The 19,464-nt window shown below is 35.6% G+C and overlaps 1 protein-coding gene across 2 annotated transcripts in view; it reads left to right on the forward strand.

Annotated features, from left to right (window-relative positions):
• The window catches only part of LOC106055233 (uncharacterized), a 58,124-nt gene extending 45,559 nt beyond the window's left edge, over window positions 1-12,565 (forward strand). For both annotated transcript variants that reach the window (XM_056010308.1, XM_056010309.1), the window contains exons 25-26: window positions 4,910-4,959; window positions 8,947-12,565. In XM_056010308.1, the coding sequence (XP_055866283.1) occupies window positions 4,910-4,959; window positions 8,947-8,967 (71 nt within the window). In that variant the 3' untranslated portion in view covers window positions 8,968-12,565. The remainder of the gene's footprint in view (window positions 1-4,909; window positions 4,960-8,946) is intronic.
• The last annotated feature ends 6,899 nt before the right edge of the window (window positions 12,566-19,464 follow it).

The following is a 19,464-nucleotide window of genomic DNA, read 5'->3' on the forward strand; positions in this document are numbered from 1 at the left end:
AACAATAATGTTTTATTTATTATATATTTGTAATTATCTGTAATTATTATTTCTCTAATGTTTATATTTTTTCATTAGTAATACTAAAAGTAATATATTGCTAAAGTAAGGGAGATAATCTGCTTTAAATCTTTGAGGATTCAGAAGTCTAGATAGTAATTTAACAATAAAGTATGAACACTGAACCCTAACTTGGAAATACAAAAATACAGCCTAATAAACTACTCAGAATGATAAGGGCCTATTTTTATCCCATATGCTTCCACAAGCGCTTCTTTCCTAGTGCCATTAGACCATGTAACTCAGGGGTTCTCAACCTTTGGGGGTCGAATGATCATTTCCCAGGGATTGCATGGAACATTTGAAAATTTTGTTTTTCTGTGTTGTAACAAAGACATTTGTACTAGAGATGGCATACAATTACAATCTAATGTATAAAGTAAAGGGATATTACTCAGATTAGGGTTATATAAAATAACTAATTAAATGAAATAAAAATTGGGGGGAGGTATAATTAAGAACACAAACTTATTGCCAGATGATAAGCAGGGCACTTTTAGTGAGTATAATATCATTTCTTCTTTTTTCAAACGCTTTGCGGAATCAAACATTATTTCAATGATGTAGATTCTAGCTAGTCTTGAAACTATTAATACATAATCGTTTTCTAGTCTATGTTATTGAAGGTAATATATTCATTACGAAACATTCCATGTACATGGATCTCAATCAAAAGAATGTTAGAAAAGTAAATATAGTGACAATTTGTATCAGCATGGTTTTATGGAGTCAGCAGAGTTGCCTACAAGTACGCATCTTGCATATTTTGTACGCAAATTGACACGAAAATATGCGAGTAGCCTATGGTTTATCATCTGAAAATACGCATTTCCCCCTCTAAACAAGTAGTTCTTGCTAATCATATAGATCAGTGCATCAATGCCTGAAAATAGTCTATTCTCATTAGATTTTAGATCTACCACAAGATAGACTCGAGTATTGCTTTTTTTCTTCACTTGCTTACGCGCAAGTTTTGAATGTTTACTAGATCTAGATCTTAATGATCTAAATAAAGCGCTGTTCGTTTCAATGTGTGACAACGTGTCAGTTTATATGAAGTCTTCAAACTGATTGGGATTTAATTGATTGATTAGTTCTAATTCACCTAAACTCTAGACTGGATATAGAACTAGAACTAGAGGTATTTTACGATGTTAGGCACCTATAAAGTATAAAAGAATTTGCGTAAATCTAGATTTTGCATTAAGATCTACAGTCTAGATCTAATTCTAAATAGATCTAGATTATATATCTAGATTTAGATATAGATCTAATTATATTCTAGATTCTAGACTAGATCTCTATGTGACTAGGTATGTACTAGACTTGGATTTAGAATTAATCTAGATCAAAGTACAGCTATGTATAGATTGGATGGCTGCCTGGTCGTGAGGTTTGCGCGCTGGACTGTCGTTCGGATTTATCGATGGTCGAGGGTTCAAATCCTGCCCGCTCCCATCCCCCGTCGTCCTGCGGGAGGTTTGGACTAGGAAGTAAAACTATCTTCAACTCTGAAGGAACATCCGAAACATGTAAAACATTTTACAAACATTTAGACTACTGTCTAGATCTAGGTCTAGAAGCACAATTAAGCCTCTAGATATTTAAATATAAGCCTATCTGTAACCAGATCTAGATTATCTAGATATAGATTCTACTCAAAAGCAGAAAGATATTTAATATTCTAAACAAAAAAAATAAATGGGCAAAATTGGCTGTTTAAACTTTGTTTAGGTCTACATCTAGTTACTTCTAGTATTTCACATGCAAGACAGTAGCCTACAATTCCATGGGACTGTTACCTTAAATAGCCCTATGCACATTAAAAACAAATCAAAGGTTATTGAAGATTCGATTTTTGGTAAACCACCAAAGTCAGGAGAGAGTTTTTTAAAGCTGCAATTGAGAAAGGCAAGTTTTTAATAGAAGAAATATTGGTTAAGCTTAATCTCTCTTTTAGCATGATAAAGGGAACCACACTGATTTTTTTCTGACTTGCAGAACATATCTTCTGTGACCTAAAGCTACTGTTATAGTCAATAGCGACTAGCTAGGTTCCATTAGGCCTACTTGTGAAGGCATAAATTCAAATAATGAAATCAGGGGCATTCAAAGCAGATTGTGTTTGCAAAAGAAAAGCTTTAATTATGCTGACAAAACTTATTAAATTCTTGATTCCTTGAGCCCTCCTTCAACACATCTGTTTGTTTTATAAAACAACTCCAAGCATCAGGAACCTGAATAGCTTTATCTTACAACAGCTATTCAGCTAACTCAATAGCCCAGCTTTAATTTTAGAAACAAGTTCAGTGACTAATTAGGATTATCTCCCTGAAAAAAACAACCTTTAAAATGTTTGTTATTAGTGATTGTAAAGGATGCCAAAGCTTACATTGCTGACTCTGCAAAGAATGGCCTTAAAGAAGGAATGTGATAAAATATTTTCAGTGTCTTGGTACCTTGTAAATAAATTTCTTTTAAACAAAACTACTTAATAGAATTATATGTCACTGATCCGGGTAAGCAAACCATTACATCTGGTTTAAGTCAAATTTCACTTGTAACAAAAATTTCCATTCTTTTGATTGAATTATCAGTTGCCACTATTATGGAATATGGAATGCATTATGCATTATGATCATAATATCATTGCCAAGTGACAAGAATAGCATCATTTTAACATTTTCTAGAAGTCTATGACAAAGACTGAAAGTGTAAATACTTTGACAAATGTACAAAATGTCTTATAGAACTGTATGCTGTGTTAACTTTAGGATTGATTGTTTGGTGTATGTTACATGCTTGATTGATTTTTAGTCTTTCCTCAGTATATTTATTTATATTTAGGAAAATACACATTTGCTCCTCAAAATACACATTTCCAGGTCTAGGAATACACATTTCCATTTTGGCTTGCAGGCATATCTCTGAGTCAGAGCAAACTGAGACATCTAAGCTTGTGCACTAAGGACATCCAATAGTTTCATTTTGAAGCTCACAGAGTCCACAAATCTTAACTATAATCAAAACAGCAGCTGGTATCACTTTCTATTTGGTTAATCTTAGACTTGACAGATCTATGAAATCTCACACCATTACTGAGGAGATAAAATTGCCAGCGGCCAAAGACATTGTTTGAGTTATGAATTGAGCCGAATTCATTACTAAATTTAGTGCAATTTTCTTATCTAATGACACTTTTCTCATTGAGAATAGTTCTTCTGATATTATTGATCAGGTAATTCAGGAAATGACATCTTCTCCACTTCCAGCTTGATGAATTCACAGACATTGCAAAGTGTTAACAATTACTGGTTTTGATGATTTTCAAGATGAGTTTTTATCTACAAACCTCTTTTAAACAACCTATACAGCACGTTGTATATTTAATAAAGTCGGTTCATTTTTTGGAAACTATAAGATCTCATGGAAAACTTTGTGGTGCCTGCACAGATGGTGCTTCGAGTATGCTTGGATGTCAGTTTTGATTTCAATGTCTTGTTCTGAATGAGTCACCAAAAGTAATCGAAACTCACTGTAGGATTCATGGATATGTTTTAGCAACAAAGACACTGCCAGTAGCATTACATCAATAGCAATGCAGTTAAAAATTATTTACTTTCAATGTTAGTTCCACAATTCTGAATCAAGTGCTTGCTGACATCTGCCATTCTACCTGAGATAGTTTTACGCATTCTTCTTTCATTTCCAACCACTTATCATTACAAAACAGTTTTCTTCATTTTGCTACCTATTAAGTGTAAATTCTGAAATAGACTGAATAATAGATGATGCTGAAGATGACATTCGTTGTGATCTTGTAAAGTCTATCCCTAGAATTTTGAACTGGTGACACAGAAATACTATCAACATTCGTAATGATGTTGGCTTGTTTGCAAATAATGTTTCAACAATATTTTTGTAGCACTATAGTTTACTCCAATTTACTGTATCAACGACTGAATGCTAATGTTTTCCATGCTTATTAATTTAAGGACAATTTTTTTTACAATGATAAAAAGCTTTAATACATTATAAATTTTGATTTTGACTATAACTTTAGCAAAATCACACTTAGGACCTACCTAGTCCTAAGAACCAAACAAATTTTACGTTTGGGGTCACCGCCCAATGGAGAATCGTATTAGGGGTTGCCGAGCTAAAAAGGTTGAGAACCTCTGATGTAACTGGTTGTGCCTAAATGATCCTGGAAAAACAATGACTTAGCAGAGTTTATGTCTCCAATTAAAATGCAAAACTAGATTAAAACTTAGGATGTCCCGGTAATTATCATCTTTTTTGAAGGAACTTCTGTAAATAATTAAACAAGAGCTTAATTAAACACTTTAAGAACCAAAATTAACAATTTGTGTAATTAATTACTTTTGTCATCAATTGTTAGCTTTGATTTTTATCTATTGCAAAGTTTTAGTATTTCTTTGAGCTCTGATATTTTGTGAAAGAAAGGCAAACATTATGAGTTTAAGGTTCATTCTCTTCTTATTTCACTGCTGCTGTAAGCTATAAGTCTTGATAATCAGTACTATATCTTTGGTTGTGTGTTTGTTAATTAAGATTCTGTTATTATTATTAGGAATTACCCCATTTCACCCAGCATTTAATGAATGCCCAACATCCACTGGGAAAAATAACTATTTAAGCCACATGTACTAGTAGAGTCTACTCCCCTTTCAAATAGACCACAAGGTATATTGTAGTTGTACATTTTAATCCAAGTAATAAACTTTCGTCTCAACCATTGTTGAAACTGGCTAGGTCTCAGGAAATGTGGTAATCAGAGAACAAATCAGTACTTTGTTGTAATCAACATTGTTTTCTGATCTTACAGGCAACATCTACTCCAACTTCAGAGCAACCATCACAAGTGCTCCACTTCAAGTTAGTTGTCATTCACTTTTTTTTTTTTTAGACATTTTTAAGTTACATTTTAATTACATTTTTGACTGAGCATATGAGCATAAGACTTCTTCTATAGTAACTACTGAAGATATTTCTTTAGTTTCGACACATGTACTCTTTACTCATGTTAGCAATGTACTTGCAGCACTATTTCCTGTTTACTTCATAGAGCTTTGGAACATACTAAATTTGTATCATGTCATAGACTTTTTATCATTTTACCCTGCTAACTCCCTGTCAGACTAATGTCCTATGCTACCTTACTGTCATAGACTAATGCCACATGCTAACTTATTATCAGACTAATGTCACATGCTAACTTACTGTCAGACTAATGTCACATGCTAACTTACTGTCACAGACTAATGTCTTATGCTACCTTACTGTCAGACTAAAATGACATGCTAATTTACTGTCACAGATTAATGTCATATGCTACCTCCCTGTCAGACTAATGTCCCATGTTGGCTCTCTCTCACAGACTATTGTTCCATACTGTCTCCCTATCACAGACTAATCATGTTCCATACTGCCTCCCTATCACAGACTAATCATGTTCCATGTACTCTTCCTATCACAGACTAATCATGTTCCATGTTGCCTTCCTATCACAGACTAATAATGTTCCATGTTGCCTTCCTATCACAGACTAATCGTGTTCCATGTTGTCTTCCTATCACAGACTAATCATAATTCATGTTCCCTTCCTATCACAGACTAATCATGTTCCATGTTGCCTCCCTATCACAGACTAATCATAATTCATGTTCCCTTCCTATCACAGACTAATCATGTTCCATGCTGCCTCCCTATCACAGACTAATCATGTTCCATGTTGCCTTCCTATCACAGACTAATCATGTTCCATGTTGCCTTCCTATCACAGACTAATCATGTTCCATGCTGCCTTCCTATCACAGACTAATCATGTTCCATGTTGCCTTCCTATCACAGACTAATCACATTCCATGCTGCCTTCCTATCACAGACTAATCATGTTCCATGTTGCCTTCCTATCACAGACTAATCATGTTCCATGTTGCCTTCCTATCACAGACTAATCATGTTCCATGTTGCCTTCCTATCACAGACTAATCATGTTCCATGTTGCCTTCCTATCACAGACTAATCATGTTCCATGCTGCCTCCCTATCACAGACTAATCATGTTCCATGTTGCCTTCCTATCACAGACTAATCATGTTCCATGTTGCCTTCCTATCACAGACTACTCATGTTCCATGTTGCCTCCCTATCACAGACTACTCATGTTCCATGTTGCCTCCCTATCACAGACTAATCATGTTCCATGTTGCCTCCCTATCACAGACTAATCATAATTCATGTTCCCTTCCTATCACAGACTAATCATGTTCCATGCTGCCTCCCTATCACAGACTAATCATGTTCCATGTTGCCTTCCTATCACAGACTAATCATGTTCCATGTTGCCTTCCTATCACAGACTAATCATGTTCCATGCTGCCTTCCTATCACAGACTAATCATGTTCCATGTTGCCTTCCTATCACAGACTAATCACATTCCATGCTGCCTTCCTATCACAGACTAATCATGTTCCATGCTGCCTTCCTATCACAGACTAATCATGTTCCATGCTGCCTCCCTATCACAGACTAATCATGTTCCATGTTGCCTTCCTATCACAGACTAATCATGTTCCATGTTGCCTTCCTATCACAGACTAATCATGTTCCATGTTGCCTCCCTATCACAGACTAATCATGTTCCATGTTGCCTTCCTATCACAGACTAATCATGTTCCATGTTGCCTTCCAATCACAGACTAATCATGTTCCATGTTGCCTTCCTATCACAGACTACTCATGTTCCATGTTGCCTTCCTATCACAGACTACTCATGTTCCATGTTGCCTCCCTATCACAGACTAATCATGTTCCATGTTGCCTTCCTATCACAGACTAATCATGTTCCATGCTGCCTCCCTATCACAGACTAATCATGTTCCATGTTGCCTTCCTATCACAGACTAATCATGTTCCATGTTGCCTTCCTATCACAGACTAATCATGTTCCATGCTGCCTTCCTATCACAGACTAATCATGTTCCATGTTGCCTTCCTATCACAGACTAATCACATTCCATGCTGCCTTCCTATCACAGACTAATCATGTTCCATGCTGCCTTCCTATCACAGACTAATCATGTTCCATGCTGCCTCCCTATCACAGACTAATCATGTTCCATGTTGCCTTCCTATCACAGACTAATCATGTTCCATGTTGCCTTCCTATCACAGACTAATCATGTTCCATGTTGCCTCCCTATCACAGACTACTCATGTTCCATGTTGCCTTCCTATCACAGACTACTCATGTTCCATGTTGCCTCCCTATCACAGACTACTCATGTTCCATGTTGCCTCCCTATCACAGACTAATCATGTTCCATGTTGCCTTCCTATCACAGACTAATCATGTTCCATGTTGCCTTCCTATCACAGACTAATCATGTTCCATGTTGCCTTCCTATCACAGACTAATCATGTTCCATGTTGCCTTCCTATCACAGAATACTCATGTTTCATCTTGCCTCCCTATCACAGACTAATCATGTTCCATGTTGCCTTCCTATCACAGACTACCCATGTCCCATGGAACCTCCCTATCACAGACTAATCATGTTCCATGTTGCCTTCCTATCACAGACTACTCATGTTCCATGTTGCCTCCCTATCACAGACTAATCATGTTCCATGTTGCCTTCCTATCACAGACTAATCATGTTCCATGTTGCCTTCCTATCACAGACTAATCATGTTCCATGTTGCCTTCCTATCACAGACTAATCATGTTCCATGCTGCCTCCCTATCACAGACTAATCATGTTCCATGTTGCCTTCCTATCACAGACTAATCATGTTCCATGTTGCCTTCCTATCACAGACTAATCATGTTCCATGTTGCCTTCCTATCACAGACTAATCATGTTCCATGTTGCCTTCCTATCACAGACTAATCACATTCCATGCTGCCTTCCTATCACAGACTAATCATGTTCCATGCTGCCTTCCTATCACAGACTAATCATGTTCCATGCTGCCTCCCTATCACAGACTAATCATGTTCCATGTTGCCTTCCTATCACAGACTAATCATGTTCCATGTTGCCTTCCTATCACAGACTAATCATGTTCCATGTTGCCTCCCTATCACAGACTACTCATGTTCCATGTTGCCTTCCTATCACAGACTACTCATGTTCCATGTTGCCTCCCTATCACAGACTACTCATGTTCCATGTTGCCTCCCTATCACAGACTAATCATGTTCCATGTTGCCTTCCTATCACAGACTAATCATGTTCCATGTTGCCTTCCTATCACAGACTAATCATGTTCCATGTTGCCTTCCTATCACAGACTAATCATGTTCCATGTTGCCTTCCTATCACAGAATACTCATGTTTCATCTTGCCTCCCTATCACAGACTAATCATGTTCCATGTTGCCTTCCTATCACAGACTACCCATGTCCCATGGAACCTCCCTATCACAGACTAATCATGTTCCATGTTGCCTTCCTATCACAGACTACTCATGTTCCATGTTGCCTCCCTATCACAGACTAATCATGTTCCATGTTGCCTTCCTATCACAGACTAATCATGTTCCATGTTGCCTTCCTATCACAGACTAATCATGTTCCATGTTGCCTTCCTATCACAGATTAATCATGTTCCATGTTGCCTTCCTATCACAGACTAATCATGTTCCATGTTGCCTTCCTATAACAGACTAATCATGTTCCATGTTGCCTTCCTATTAAATTACTTATGTTCCCTTCCCTTATGCTACCTTCTATAATTCCTAATTTACTCTTAAAATTTTTGTTTGTTTTGTATGACTCCATTTTAGCTAGAACATTCTATTTTTAGGCTGGTTTAAAAAAAATATTTTTTTTCTCTTTTCTTCTCATTATTAAAGGATATTCCTGAGTCGGAATAAACAACAAATAAGACAGAAGCATTCTTTTCTTCTTCAAGGTGCAAAACATAAAATGGAATAATATTGATATATTGTAAATCTGAAATACAAAATAGCATGAACTCAAAATGGAAGGAAAGAAACTGATGGGTAACTGTGTGATGATTGGTAATAATATAAGATGCATTGTGATGTAGGCTTTATACTATGGCATTATACATAAACATTAATTATAATTTTATATTTGATAATATTATTAAATGTAATTTGGCACTAATTCAAACAATCTCAATAAATGTGATAACTACTGTTTTTTTTTTTAATTAGAATTTGGACTAGTTTATAAAACAAAAGAAGGTTATTGTTTGTCTAATGAAAAGGTTAATAGCTTCATGTCCATGTTAGCACTGATTAGAAGTATTGGTAAATAGTATTTTGAAGCTGCCATCATGTAATATGAATAGTTGAATGTAAGGTGTATGTATGTATGTCTTTTATAGAATATATATGTATATATTGTAATAACTTATGGGAGGCAACTCAACGAGATCACGGGACATCACAAGTACATAAAATAACATTTGCCTTTAGCACAGTCTCTTCATATGGCTATAGACTTGGAATGAACGTTTTCTTCCTAATTTTTTTTAATGTCTACATCCGTCTCAGTCTGGTTTCTGGCAGTGCACATCTTCTGTACTGTCTTGAATGGGGGTGTGCATGGCAGGGTTATAACAATATACATATAAAATGATGCATCATATTTTCTAAAACAAAAAAACACTTTCAAAACATGGAAACTGTCATTTTTTTTATATTTTTTTTAATTTATTGTTGTAAATCTCAGGCAAGCACTCAACAAAAGAAGATAAACAGTTACAGTGATTTAATAATTAATTAACTATATAAGTAATCAAGACCCACAAACCAACAAGATGCAAAGTTCTCTAAGTCACTTCTTTACAACTTTGCCAGAATCCACTATGTCTCCATTTCCTGTCCTGTTTTTCCATCTCTCGTGTGGAACAGTGTGCAAGTGTGCACCATATATGTGAGTGTGGAAACAGAGCTAAAACACTGCTCCACCTTCTCAAATCTGTTTGTCCTGAACAGAATCTGAGTTCTCTTTATCCTATTGACCACGTCGTTGATCCTCTTTATGACATGATATGGACCTTCTTAGTCTCTTTGTAGCTTTGGAGATCTGCCTTTTAGCCTGATGGTTGTACAACCATACCAGATCGCTCTCTTGAAATCCAGAGGAATTGATCCGTTTGTCATATCCTGTCTTTTTCAAATCGCTATTGATCTTGATCTTAATGTGGGCTAGATCATGAACACTCTCCATTCTTTTTCAAAGATTGAATACATACTCGGAGGCTACCTTACCTTTGAGGCTATTTGAAAGCCACCATTTGAGGGCTGCTTGATCTGTTCTTAAAAGAAATTTATGTCCATATAAGTATTTGTGAAAATGTTTTACTGCATCCACAATAGCCAGGAGTTCAGGTCTTGTGACGCGGTAGTTTCTTTCAACCTTTGACAAGCTCTAACTGAAATAGGCAATGACTCGTTCAGTTTCATCCACTTTTTGGGACAAGATGGCACCTATTCCAGCACTACTTGCATCTGTGTCAAGTATAAACGCCATGCCTTGTTTAGGGTAGGCCAATATGGAGGATGAGACAAGTGTGTTTTTCAGCCTTTCAAACACCTCTTGACATTCAGTAGTCCAAATAAATTGCCTCTTTTGCTCTGTTAGTGCATGAAGAACCCTACAAACGTTGGAGAAATTAGGCACGAAACGTCTGTAATACGTACAAAACCCCAGAAAACTTGGTGAATATTTGTTGGTGTAGGACTTTATCTGGAGTAGTGCTAACTCTGTCCTTTGACACAATGTGCCCAAGATATTTAACACTCTTTCTAAACAAAGACAACTTCCCAGTGCTTATCCGTTGAAACATTTCCTTCAGATTTACAATCAAACATCTTACCAGGACAAACACATAACTGCCTTCTACATTCAAAGAGTCTTGTTCCTAATTCTACCAGTCCTTTATCCATCAAACCTGAATACGGACCAACGACAGCCTTGATCCACCTTAAACAAGTATGTTTCATGATCAACCAGAGCCTGCTGAAGACATGCTCTAAGAATGTCTTTATTCTTTTCAAAGCGTTTCAAGCGCCGCCATTTAAGCTCTTCTTTCAGTGCCTTCAATTTTAGCTTGTCTAGCCATTTTACAGATGTTATTATGAAATAAGATCTTACCTCCATTGAGTTGACCAATCCCACTTCCAGACACCAATTGTAGTAAATCTCAGGCAAGCATTCAACAAAGGAATATTAACGGTAACAGTGAATTAATATTTTAATTAATAAAGTAATTGAGACACACAATAAACAGGATGCAAAGTTCGTTTAAGTTATTCTTTACAACTTTTGCCAGAATCCACCATGTCTCCATTTCCTGTCTTGCTTTTCCATCTCTTGAGTGGAACAGTGCAATAGTATACCATATATATGAGTGCTGAAACAGAGTTACAGCAATATCTTATGTAGTACAAATTTCTGTAAGTATTAACACTGCATCATTGAACCTCAGGAAAAGTACATCATCAGGTGCATCAGTTGAAGCATCACATTCCTAATATACTTGGATTTGATTTGTTTTGTATTCAGCCATTTCACATTTATCTATTTTCAAATTTTTTAAGGAGTGTTATTCATTGTATTTTTCATATATGTAAATTCACAATCAACACACAATATTACATTAATTCCAGTTATCTGTTATTTGTTTGAGATGGTTTAAAATTAATGGCATTTAAGTGCATATTTTTTTCAAATATCTCTTTTTAAACTATTAAGCCAAATAAAGGATATACTGCCAATGGTCTCTTTTGTCTCAGTAGACATTCTCATATTATTTAAGAAAGAAATCAAATTAGGTAAAGGGGTCAATGGTTAATCTATGCATTGGTCTATCTCTTTAATTTGCCAGCTTGATCATTTTTATTCAGAATTAAAGATACTATAACAGAAAGAGCTGACAGCACATTCTCGATCTGTCAAGTTAATCAGCTTAAGTTTGCTGACCTTTGACCCCAGCCCATTTTGTTTAAAATGACTTCATTGAAATCAAACATCTTTTCAACAATATTTAAAATCCTTTACGATCTCATCTATAAAATATGAAAAGCATGACATTATATACAAGTGTTAATACAAACTTTTTTTTTTTAAAAGTACAAAGTGATATTTCCTTTCAAACATATATATTCCTAAAATAACATTCATTCTTTTTTTCATGTATTCATTTATTTACATATCAAGAGATGCCTCAAATGGATTCTCTCAAACAAAATTGTGTACACTTGTTCCTTTTACCTTTTTTTTTTTGGATGTTTTGTATTTTTATTTTTGTATTTTTACAAAAGGCCACATTCTATATAGAAAGCATAAATTCAAATGAGCAATAACACAAAATTTTTTATATATATATATATACATATGCAGGGCTTTTTTTTCAACTACTGAGTACCGGCACCTAATCACTGAGTAACAGCATCTATTAATTTTTGAAAAAAAAAAAGCACTGTACATATATATATACCAAAATATATGTCTATTTTTAACTCATGTGTAAAGACTGGAGTGTTTTGTGAATAATGTTCCAAGAGAGGAGAATAGCCTGAAAATAGTCAATGTCAAAACTATGAGGGATAGTCTTGTGATGCAGGGGATGCAAAAGGGAAAGGGGGTTTAGGCAAAACTCATCACAAAGTATATTCACCGTTTAAATATTGTCTTGGAAAAAAAAAAAGATTGAATGTTAGATTAACTTTCTTGTTGTGGGAAGGAGGGTGGATAGGGAGTAATACTAGGATTCACAGGCAAAGATTACTATCACTAAGTAAAATGTCTTCCTTTTAGTGTTGGCGAAGAAGATGTTGTCAATGTTTTACCATGCTCACATCTGTTGTAATTTTAGTTTCAAAATCAATACAATCTGAAAATGACAATAAAAATAAACTTTATAAATTCCTAAATGCCACTTATTAATTTAGTGGTTTTTAATAAACCCCACTTTGGTTTTTTATAGTTATGTTTTTTGTTTGGTTTAATGCACAAATTGTAAGACAAATTTCCATATGGACAATAAAGATTATTATGTTAGAAATGAACGAGTAGTCATTCTCTGGCATTGCCAGGGTCGAGTTTCGCTAAAGAGAAACAAAATTCATCGTAGTCCCTTTAACAGTTTCCACTGAGGAATTTTCTGGTGATGTGGCAGGTCTGCAGCAGTACCGCCCTCTGACAGGCAACGAAGATGTTCCTAGGAATGTTAAGGGCCTTGAAGGTGTCTGTGAGGTCAGTTGTTATTATCCCCTCGGTTGATATAACAATGGGGTATATTGTTATTTTGGACAATTTCCATAGACGCTTAATCTCCAAGCCTAGGTTCCCATATTTTCTTTGTTTTTCTATCTCAGTTTTTCTTAAATTATGAGACAGTGGTACAGCGATATCGATAATGGTAGCGGTTTTTTCTTTTTTATCGATGAACAGCAGATCCGGGCGATTGAAATCTACCGTTTTGTCGGTCAGAATAGGCCTATCCCAGTACAGCAGATAATCAGTAGACTCAAGAACCTCTTGCGGAGAGTATTTATAATAAGGGGGAGTGTCCTTACCGATCAATTTGTACGTCAAAGCCAAGTGTTGGTGTATTAACTTTGCAACTTGGTTATGGCGACCTAGGTAGGCTGATTCTGATAGGGCTGGACATCCTGCCATAATGTGTTCAATCGACTCGCCCACATTTCCACATTTTCGGCATTTGTCGACAACATTGAGTTTCAGGATATGCTTCTCGTAATTTTTTGTCCTTATTACTCTGTCCTGTATTGCTGTAACAAAGCCTTCTGTTTCAGGGTAGAGATGACCTGCTTTGAGCCATGTTAAGGAAGCAGCCTTGTCGATGTTGTCCCCATGTAATGAAGCCGGAAATTTTCCGTGGAGTGTTTTTTCTTCCCATTGGCGAATCTCATGCCCTACGTCGTCCAAACCTATATTGACATCAGCATTGTGTAGGTTCAGGGGGGTTGCATCGGAGTCGTATTTCCGTAGGAAGGAAACTAATTTGTTGCTGGAGGCGAGCAGTTTTGATCGTATTTTTAAAACTTGCATCTTACACAATTTGAAGATGTTCTGCAATCCACGACCCCCATCTTTCCTGGGCAGGTATAACCTTATGGTGGAGGACTTGGGGTGTAGGCATCGAAACTTGGTTAGTAATTTTCTAGTGAGTCTGTCAATGTCATGTAGGTCGGTGTCAGTCCATTTGATCACACCGAACGTGTAAAGGAGCACAGGGACGGCCCAGCTGTTTATTGCAGTGATGAGATTACTGCCAGACAGTTTGGTGTTGAGGATTTTATTAACTCTTTGCCTATATTTGCCAAGAAAGTCCTCTTTTAATTTCTTATGGTTTATCTTGGCATTCTGGTTTATTCCAAGATATTTATAAATAGAGGCGGAGTTCAATTCCTCGATGCCTTCAAATTCAATGTTGGTGTTCGTTGCCTTGCCCTTTTTAATGCTTATGATGCCACACTTATCCAGGCCAAAAGACATACAGATATCGTCACTAAAGCATTTTACCGTTTTGATTAAGGTGTGTAATTTTTGCTCGGTTTCTGCGTATAGCTTTAGATCATCCATGTATAATAAGTGGGACACACATTTTGTACATTTAGTGTCAACCCTAAAACCGTTTGTAGAGTCTTGGAGTAATGTAGATAGAGGATTAATCGCTAGGCAGAACCAGAGTGGAGATAGTGAGTCACCCTGGTATATACCTCTTCTTATGTGCACAGAACCTAGTTTATCACGATTTAGGTGCAGGTTTATCTTCCAATTATTCATACAGACTTTCAATAGTTGTTTTATTCTTGGGTTGATTCTATGGATGTCCAGGGTTTTTAGTAGCCAATCATGCGGAACTGAATCGAAAGCTTTTTTGTAGTCGATGTAACACATGTGTAAATTTCTCTTTCTTCTATTAGCTTGATGCAATATAATACCATCTATAGTTAGCTGTACTTTACAGCCCATCGACTCTTCAATGCAACCTTGTTGTTCATCTGCTAGTAGCTTATGGGCAGAACAAAATTTATACATTTTACTTTTTAAAAGTGAAGTTAATAGTTTATACACCACTGACAGACAAGTGATAGGGCGATAGTTTGATGGTTGGTTCGGATCCCCTTTTTGGGGAGGAGAGATGTTCTCCCTTCAGTGAGTTCTAACAGCATTGAAGACGGTTCTGATATTAGCTCGTTAAAACTTGATGTTAGTGGTGCATGTACGGCTGTAAGTTTTTTCAGCCAAAAGTTGTGTATATTGTCCGGTCCAGGAGCAGTCCAGTTGTGGGTTTTTGAAATAGCTGCGGCGACTTCCTCAGCTGTGAAATCCTCATCAGACATTTCTGGTATTAGGTTGTTTTTAGTTTGGATTTCCTCGATCCAGTCAGCCTGCACATTGTAATGTAGCGGGTCGGACCAAAGCGCCGCCCAGTAGTCGGTAAAGGAGCCGTGTTTAGTGCTATCAATGGTTTGAATATTGTCAGCACCATTATCAGCTAGTTTACGGAAGAACTGTTTTCTCGTGTGCTGAAATAAAGCGTTATGCTCCTTTCTTTTGGTGGTTTCGTTGTAGCGCTTTAACCTAGCTCCCTTTCGTTTAGCTTTCTGTCTCAGAGTATCTTTCAAACATAAGAGTCGTGCGTGGCTATCACAGTCTGTCAATTTGATTCCAGTTGTTATTATTTGGACTACTGTTCGAGAGTTCCATTCCTAAGAAAGTCAAAAAGATTTTAGAAATAAAAAAAACACCCTCCTGGTCAGGATTTCAACATTTTACCATCACAAAGGATATAATACTAATCTTTATACAAGACACTGTTTACAAAAAAGCAAATAGAAAAAATCCTTTCTTCCCCTGGCTATCAAATTATTAAATAAATTCAACTGATATACACATTACACATGTATTGTATTCAACTGATATAAACATTACACATGGAGTGAATGTATTGTTTTCTATAGTTATGTTTTGTTTAGCACAAATTGTAAAAAAACGTGTGTTTTAGATAATCAAGATTATTATTATTATTATTTATTATTATCAATACTACTGTATTGCAGAGGGTAATTTTCTCCTTAAATTTACATCTCTGTTCCAAAGGAATAAAAACATTTTTTTCTTTCTGTAAATAATGAATATTTTTATTTGTTGTGAACTGGATGTCAGTTGATACATTTTGTTATAACATTTCTTCTTCCAATAAGCTCAGTTTATAAAAGAAAAATTCATAATTCATTTTAATTCATATTACTGATTCCTTTAAGTTCATAATTCATCTCAATTCATATTACTGATTCCTTTAAGTTCATAATTCATCTCAATTCATATTATTGATTCCTATTTTCTTTTTTAAATTCTTATTGACAATGTTGTTGTATGTATCCTTCTAGTTTTTGCCACTATGTTACTGCCTGGTCCTGTGGTTCAGGCCGGTAGAAGGGAGCTCTTGTTCACTTTTGCTGGCCTTAGGGTTCCCAGTGCTTTTACACAAGTCTACATGATAATTTCTAATGGTCCTGTAGTTTGTACACTGGACAGTCTTTTGGACATCTCGATTTTATTGGTTCATACCTTTCCCCCCTGCCATCCTCATTCATACTGCGGAAGCTTTGGACTAGGAGGTTAATTATCTTCAACTCTGAAGGAACATATAAAACATTTTTACAAACATTATACAATGAGCAAATATTTTGTGTGCTGTCATTTGTTTGCTCTTGTTAAGTATTACGTCTAATGCATAATTAGTAAATAAATTCCCTTTATGGATAATAAAGAATATTATTACTATTATAATTTGTGTTGATATGAAAATCTTTGAATTACATTAAAGCTGCCTTTCACAGTTTAGATTAGGAACATTCTCAGAGAAATAAAACCTGCATATCACTGGGAAAGTGAAGATACAATTGTTGTAGTAACTTTGGAAATGTGCTGTGATCTTAATTTTTATTTTTTATTTTTTTTTATACAAAATTTAAATCAGCGGTTCTCAACCTTTTAAGCACGGTGACCCCTTTTTACAATCCCTACTCTGTCTTGACCCCCCCCCACACACACACACACTCACACAGCAGTAGAAGAATGGACAAAAACAATCCATATTTTAGATGGTCCTAGTCGACCCCTGGCAAATCGTCATTCGACCACTCTAAGGGGTTGCGACCCACAGGTTGAGAATCCCTGACTTAGATGAACTCACTCTGCCTAGTAAAAAGTTTGTATTCATGATTTCTCCCACTTCTCAGATCAAGTTTGTACTTTTGCACAATTATTTCTTTTCCCTGACATAAACAAAAATCAATGAAAAAAGAACACTTAGTTTAAATAAACTATTAGTATTTTATAGTTTTGTTTGGTATTAAACAAGGGAAAGACATGGTACTTGACTAATGTGGTGATATAAGCTGAATTTGTCTTCGTAATACTTTGTAAAGAGAAATAGGTCGCCGCTTTAAAGTTTGAAACCTACAAATAGATAACCATACAACTTATCATTTTCATAAGCAGTTCTCTGGCACAGTGGTTGGTGTGATATAAGTTCGAATTCAGGTCATTTTACTTGTTTTATTTTATAAATGCATCTTAACAGCGATCACGGTAACATTGACATAAATACCCCCTTTCTTAACTGATGCACAAAAGTCAGCTATATAGCGTATTGAGAATGCTAAAATCATGAGATTGTGTTAACAAAAATACAATAAATAAAAATATATCTAATCACAAATATTTAGGCCTATTACTGTTAGTCACAATATCTACTACAAACAGAATTGCATAACTGGTCCAAACTAATTTATACAACTACTCTTTGTTTTGTTTGTTTTGTTTTTTTTTGTTAGCGGCCACCAAAAGAGGAAAAGATGCTATTACTTTTGTGTGAAGTGTCTGTCCCATTTAGATCTCGTAAACTAGAAAAGATAGTGAAAATCCGTCATCATAATATTTTAGTTCATTCAAAGTTCTGATGCAAAGGCTACTTCTTTTCTGTAAGCGAAAAATCTACTTTTTTAAATCACTTATGCAAGCAGTTTTTTCATAAAAATACACCAATTTTACAACTATTCACTATTAATAGTAACAAAGACTGTAGGGGAGATGACCATTTGTCTTATTTATAACACATTTATGCAAATAGTTTTAGAGTTTTTGTTTAAAAAAATTTTTTTACATTTGTTTTGCTACGTTATTTAAGTTCTGTCCTACTAACAACTACATTTACCCACAAATAATGTTTTCTTTTTTTTTAGTAGAAAAAAATCTATTTTGTATTCATATAAGTCGGACATAATTTAAAACAACAATTAATAAGTAGGTTTTCATATTATCGAGTGAACTGTAGTACTAGCAAACCCCCAAAGAACACTCAACTAAAGGAATTTTTTTGTACGGAAATGTTTTTTTCTTTCTTTGAGGATTTGAATAAGAGATTGACCCTTTACAAAAAAATTATCCATGATAAGACACCAGTTAGGCCAGGTTCACATTTAACTTCACTTTCACTTATCCTTTGGTCTGCTGGACCGCTGGTGCACCACACGAGATCTGTCAACCTTCTTTCTCCATTCTTTGTCATTTGTCTTTGATAGAGTTTAATTTTGATCCTATTTCAGAAAATATTTACTTGTTTTTTTACAAGATATAATCAATTTATGTTTGTTAATTTAGCCCTAAATTTGTTTTTGATACCATATAAAATATATGTAGGCCTAGTATTAGGTCTCAATGGAATGGCATTCAGAGGTGTCTCATCTGGCAGCAAAAATCAGTGGTAAACGGTAAAGGTTTATTGTAATTTTATTTGTAAATAATCCTTCTTCTGCTAGAGTACTCAAAAGGCTATAATTATATATTTTATTGTTTCTGCGTTTATATTTAAGCGTTCTGAATTGTACTTGAGTTTAGAAGGGCAGGGGAAAACACTATATTTGTCAAATTTCTATTGGGATGGTTCACATGTTTACAATCCAATGCAAGGGTGAGCGATTGGATGGCTGAGAAAAAGCTCGAGATGAACGAAGACAAAAAAGAAATAATTAAGATTGGTACTCGGAATAACGTCTCAAAAGTTGAAAGCACAGATTCTCTTTTTATCACGAAGCGCCAGGTTCCTTATGTCCATGTAGTGCGGAATCTTGGAGTTTTCTTCGACTCAACACTATCTTTCGACCTTCACATAAGTCAGCTCTGTAAGGGTCTTTATCTGCAGCTGCGCAGATTAGGCCAGATCCGACTATATTTAACAACGGAGTCAACAAAAAAGCTAGCTGTGGCATTCATATTCTCGCGCCTTGACTACTGCAACGCCGTGCTAGCAGGTCTACCAAATGACAAAATAGCCAAGCTGCAACGTATTCAGAACA

This window comes from Biomphalaria glabrata, chromosome 14 (genome assembly GCF_947242115.1).
Source record: "Biomphalaria glabrata chromosome 14, xgBioGlab47.1, whole genome shotgun sequence".
In the NCBI taxonomy this organism is placed as follows: Eukaryota; Metazoa; Mollusca; class Gastropoda; family Planorbidae; genus Biomphalaria; species Biomphalaria glabrata.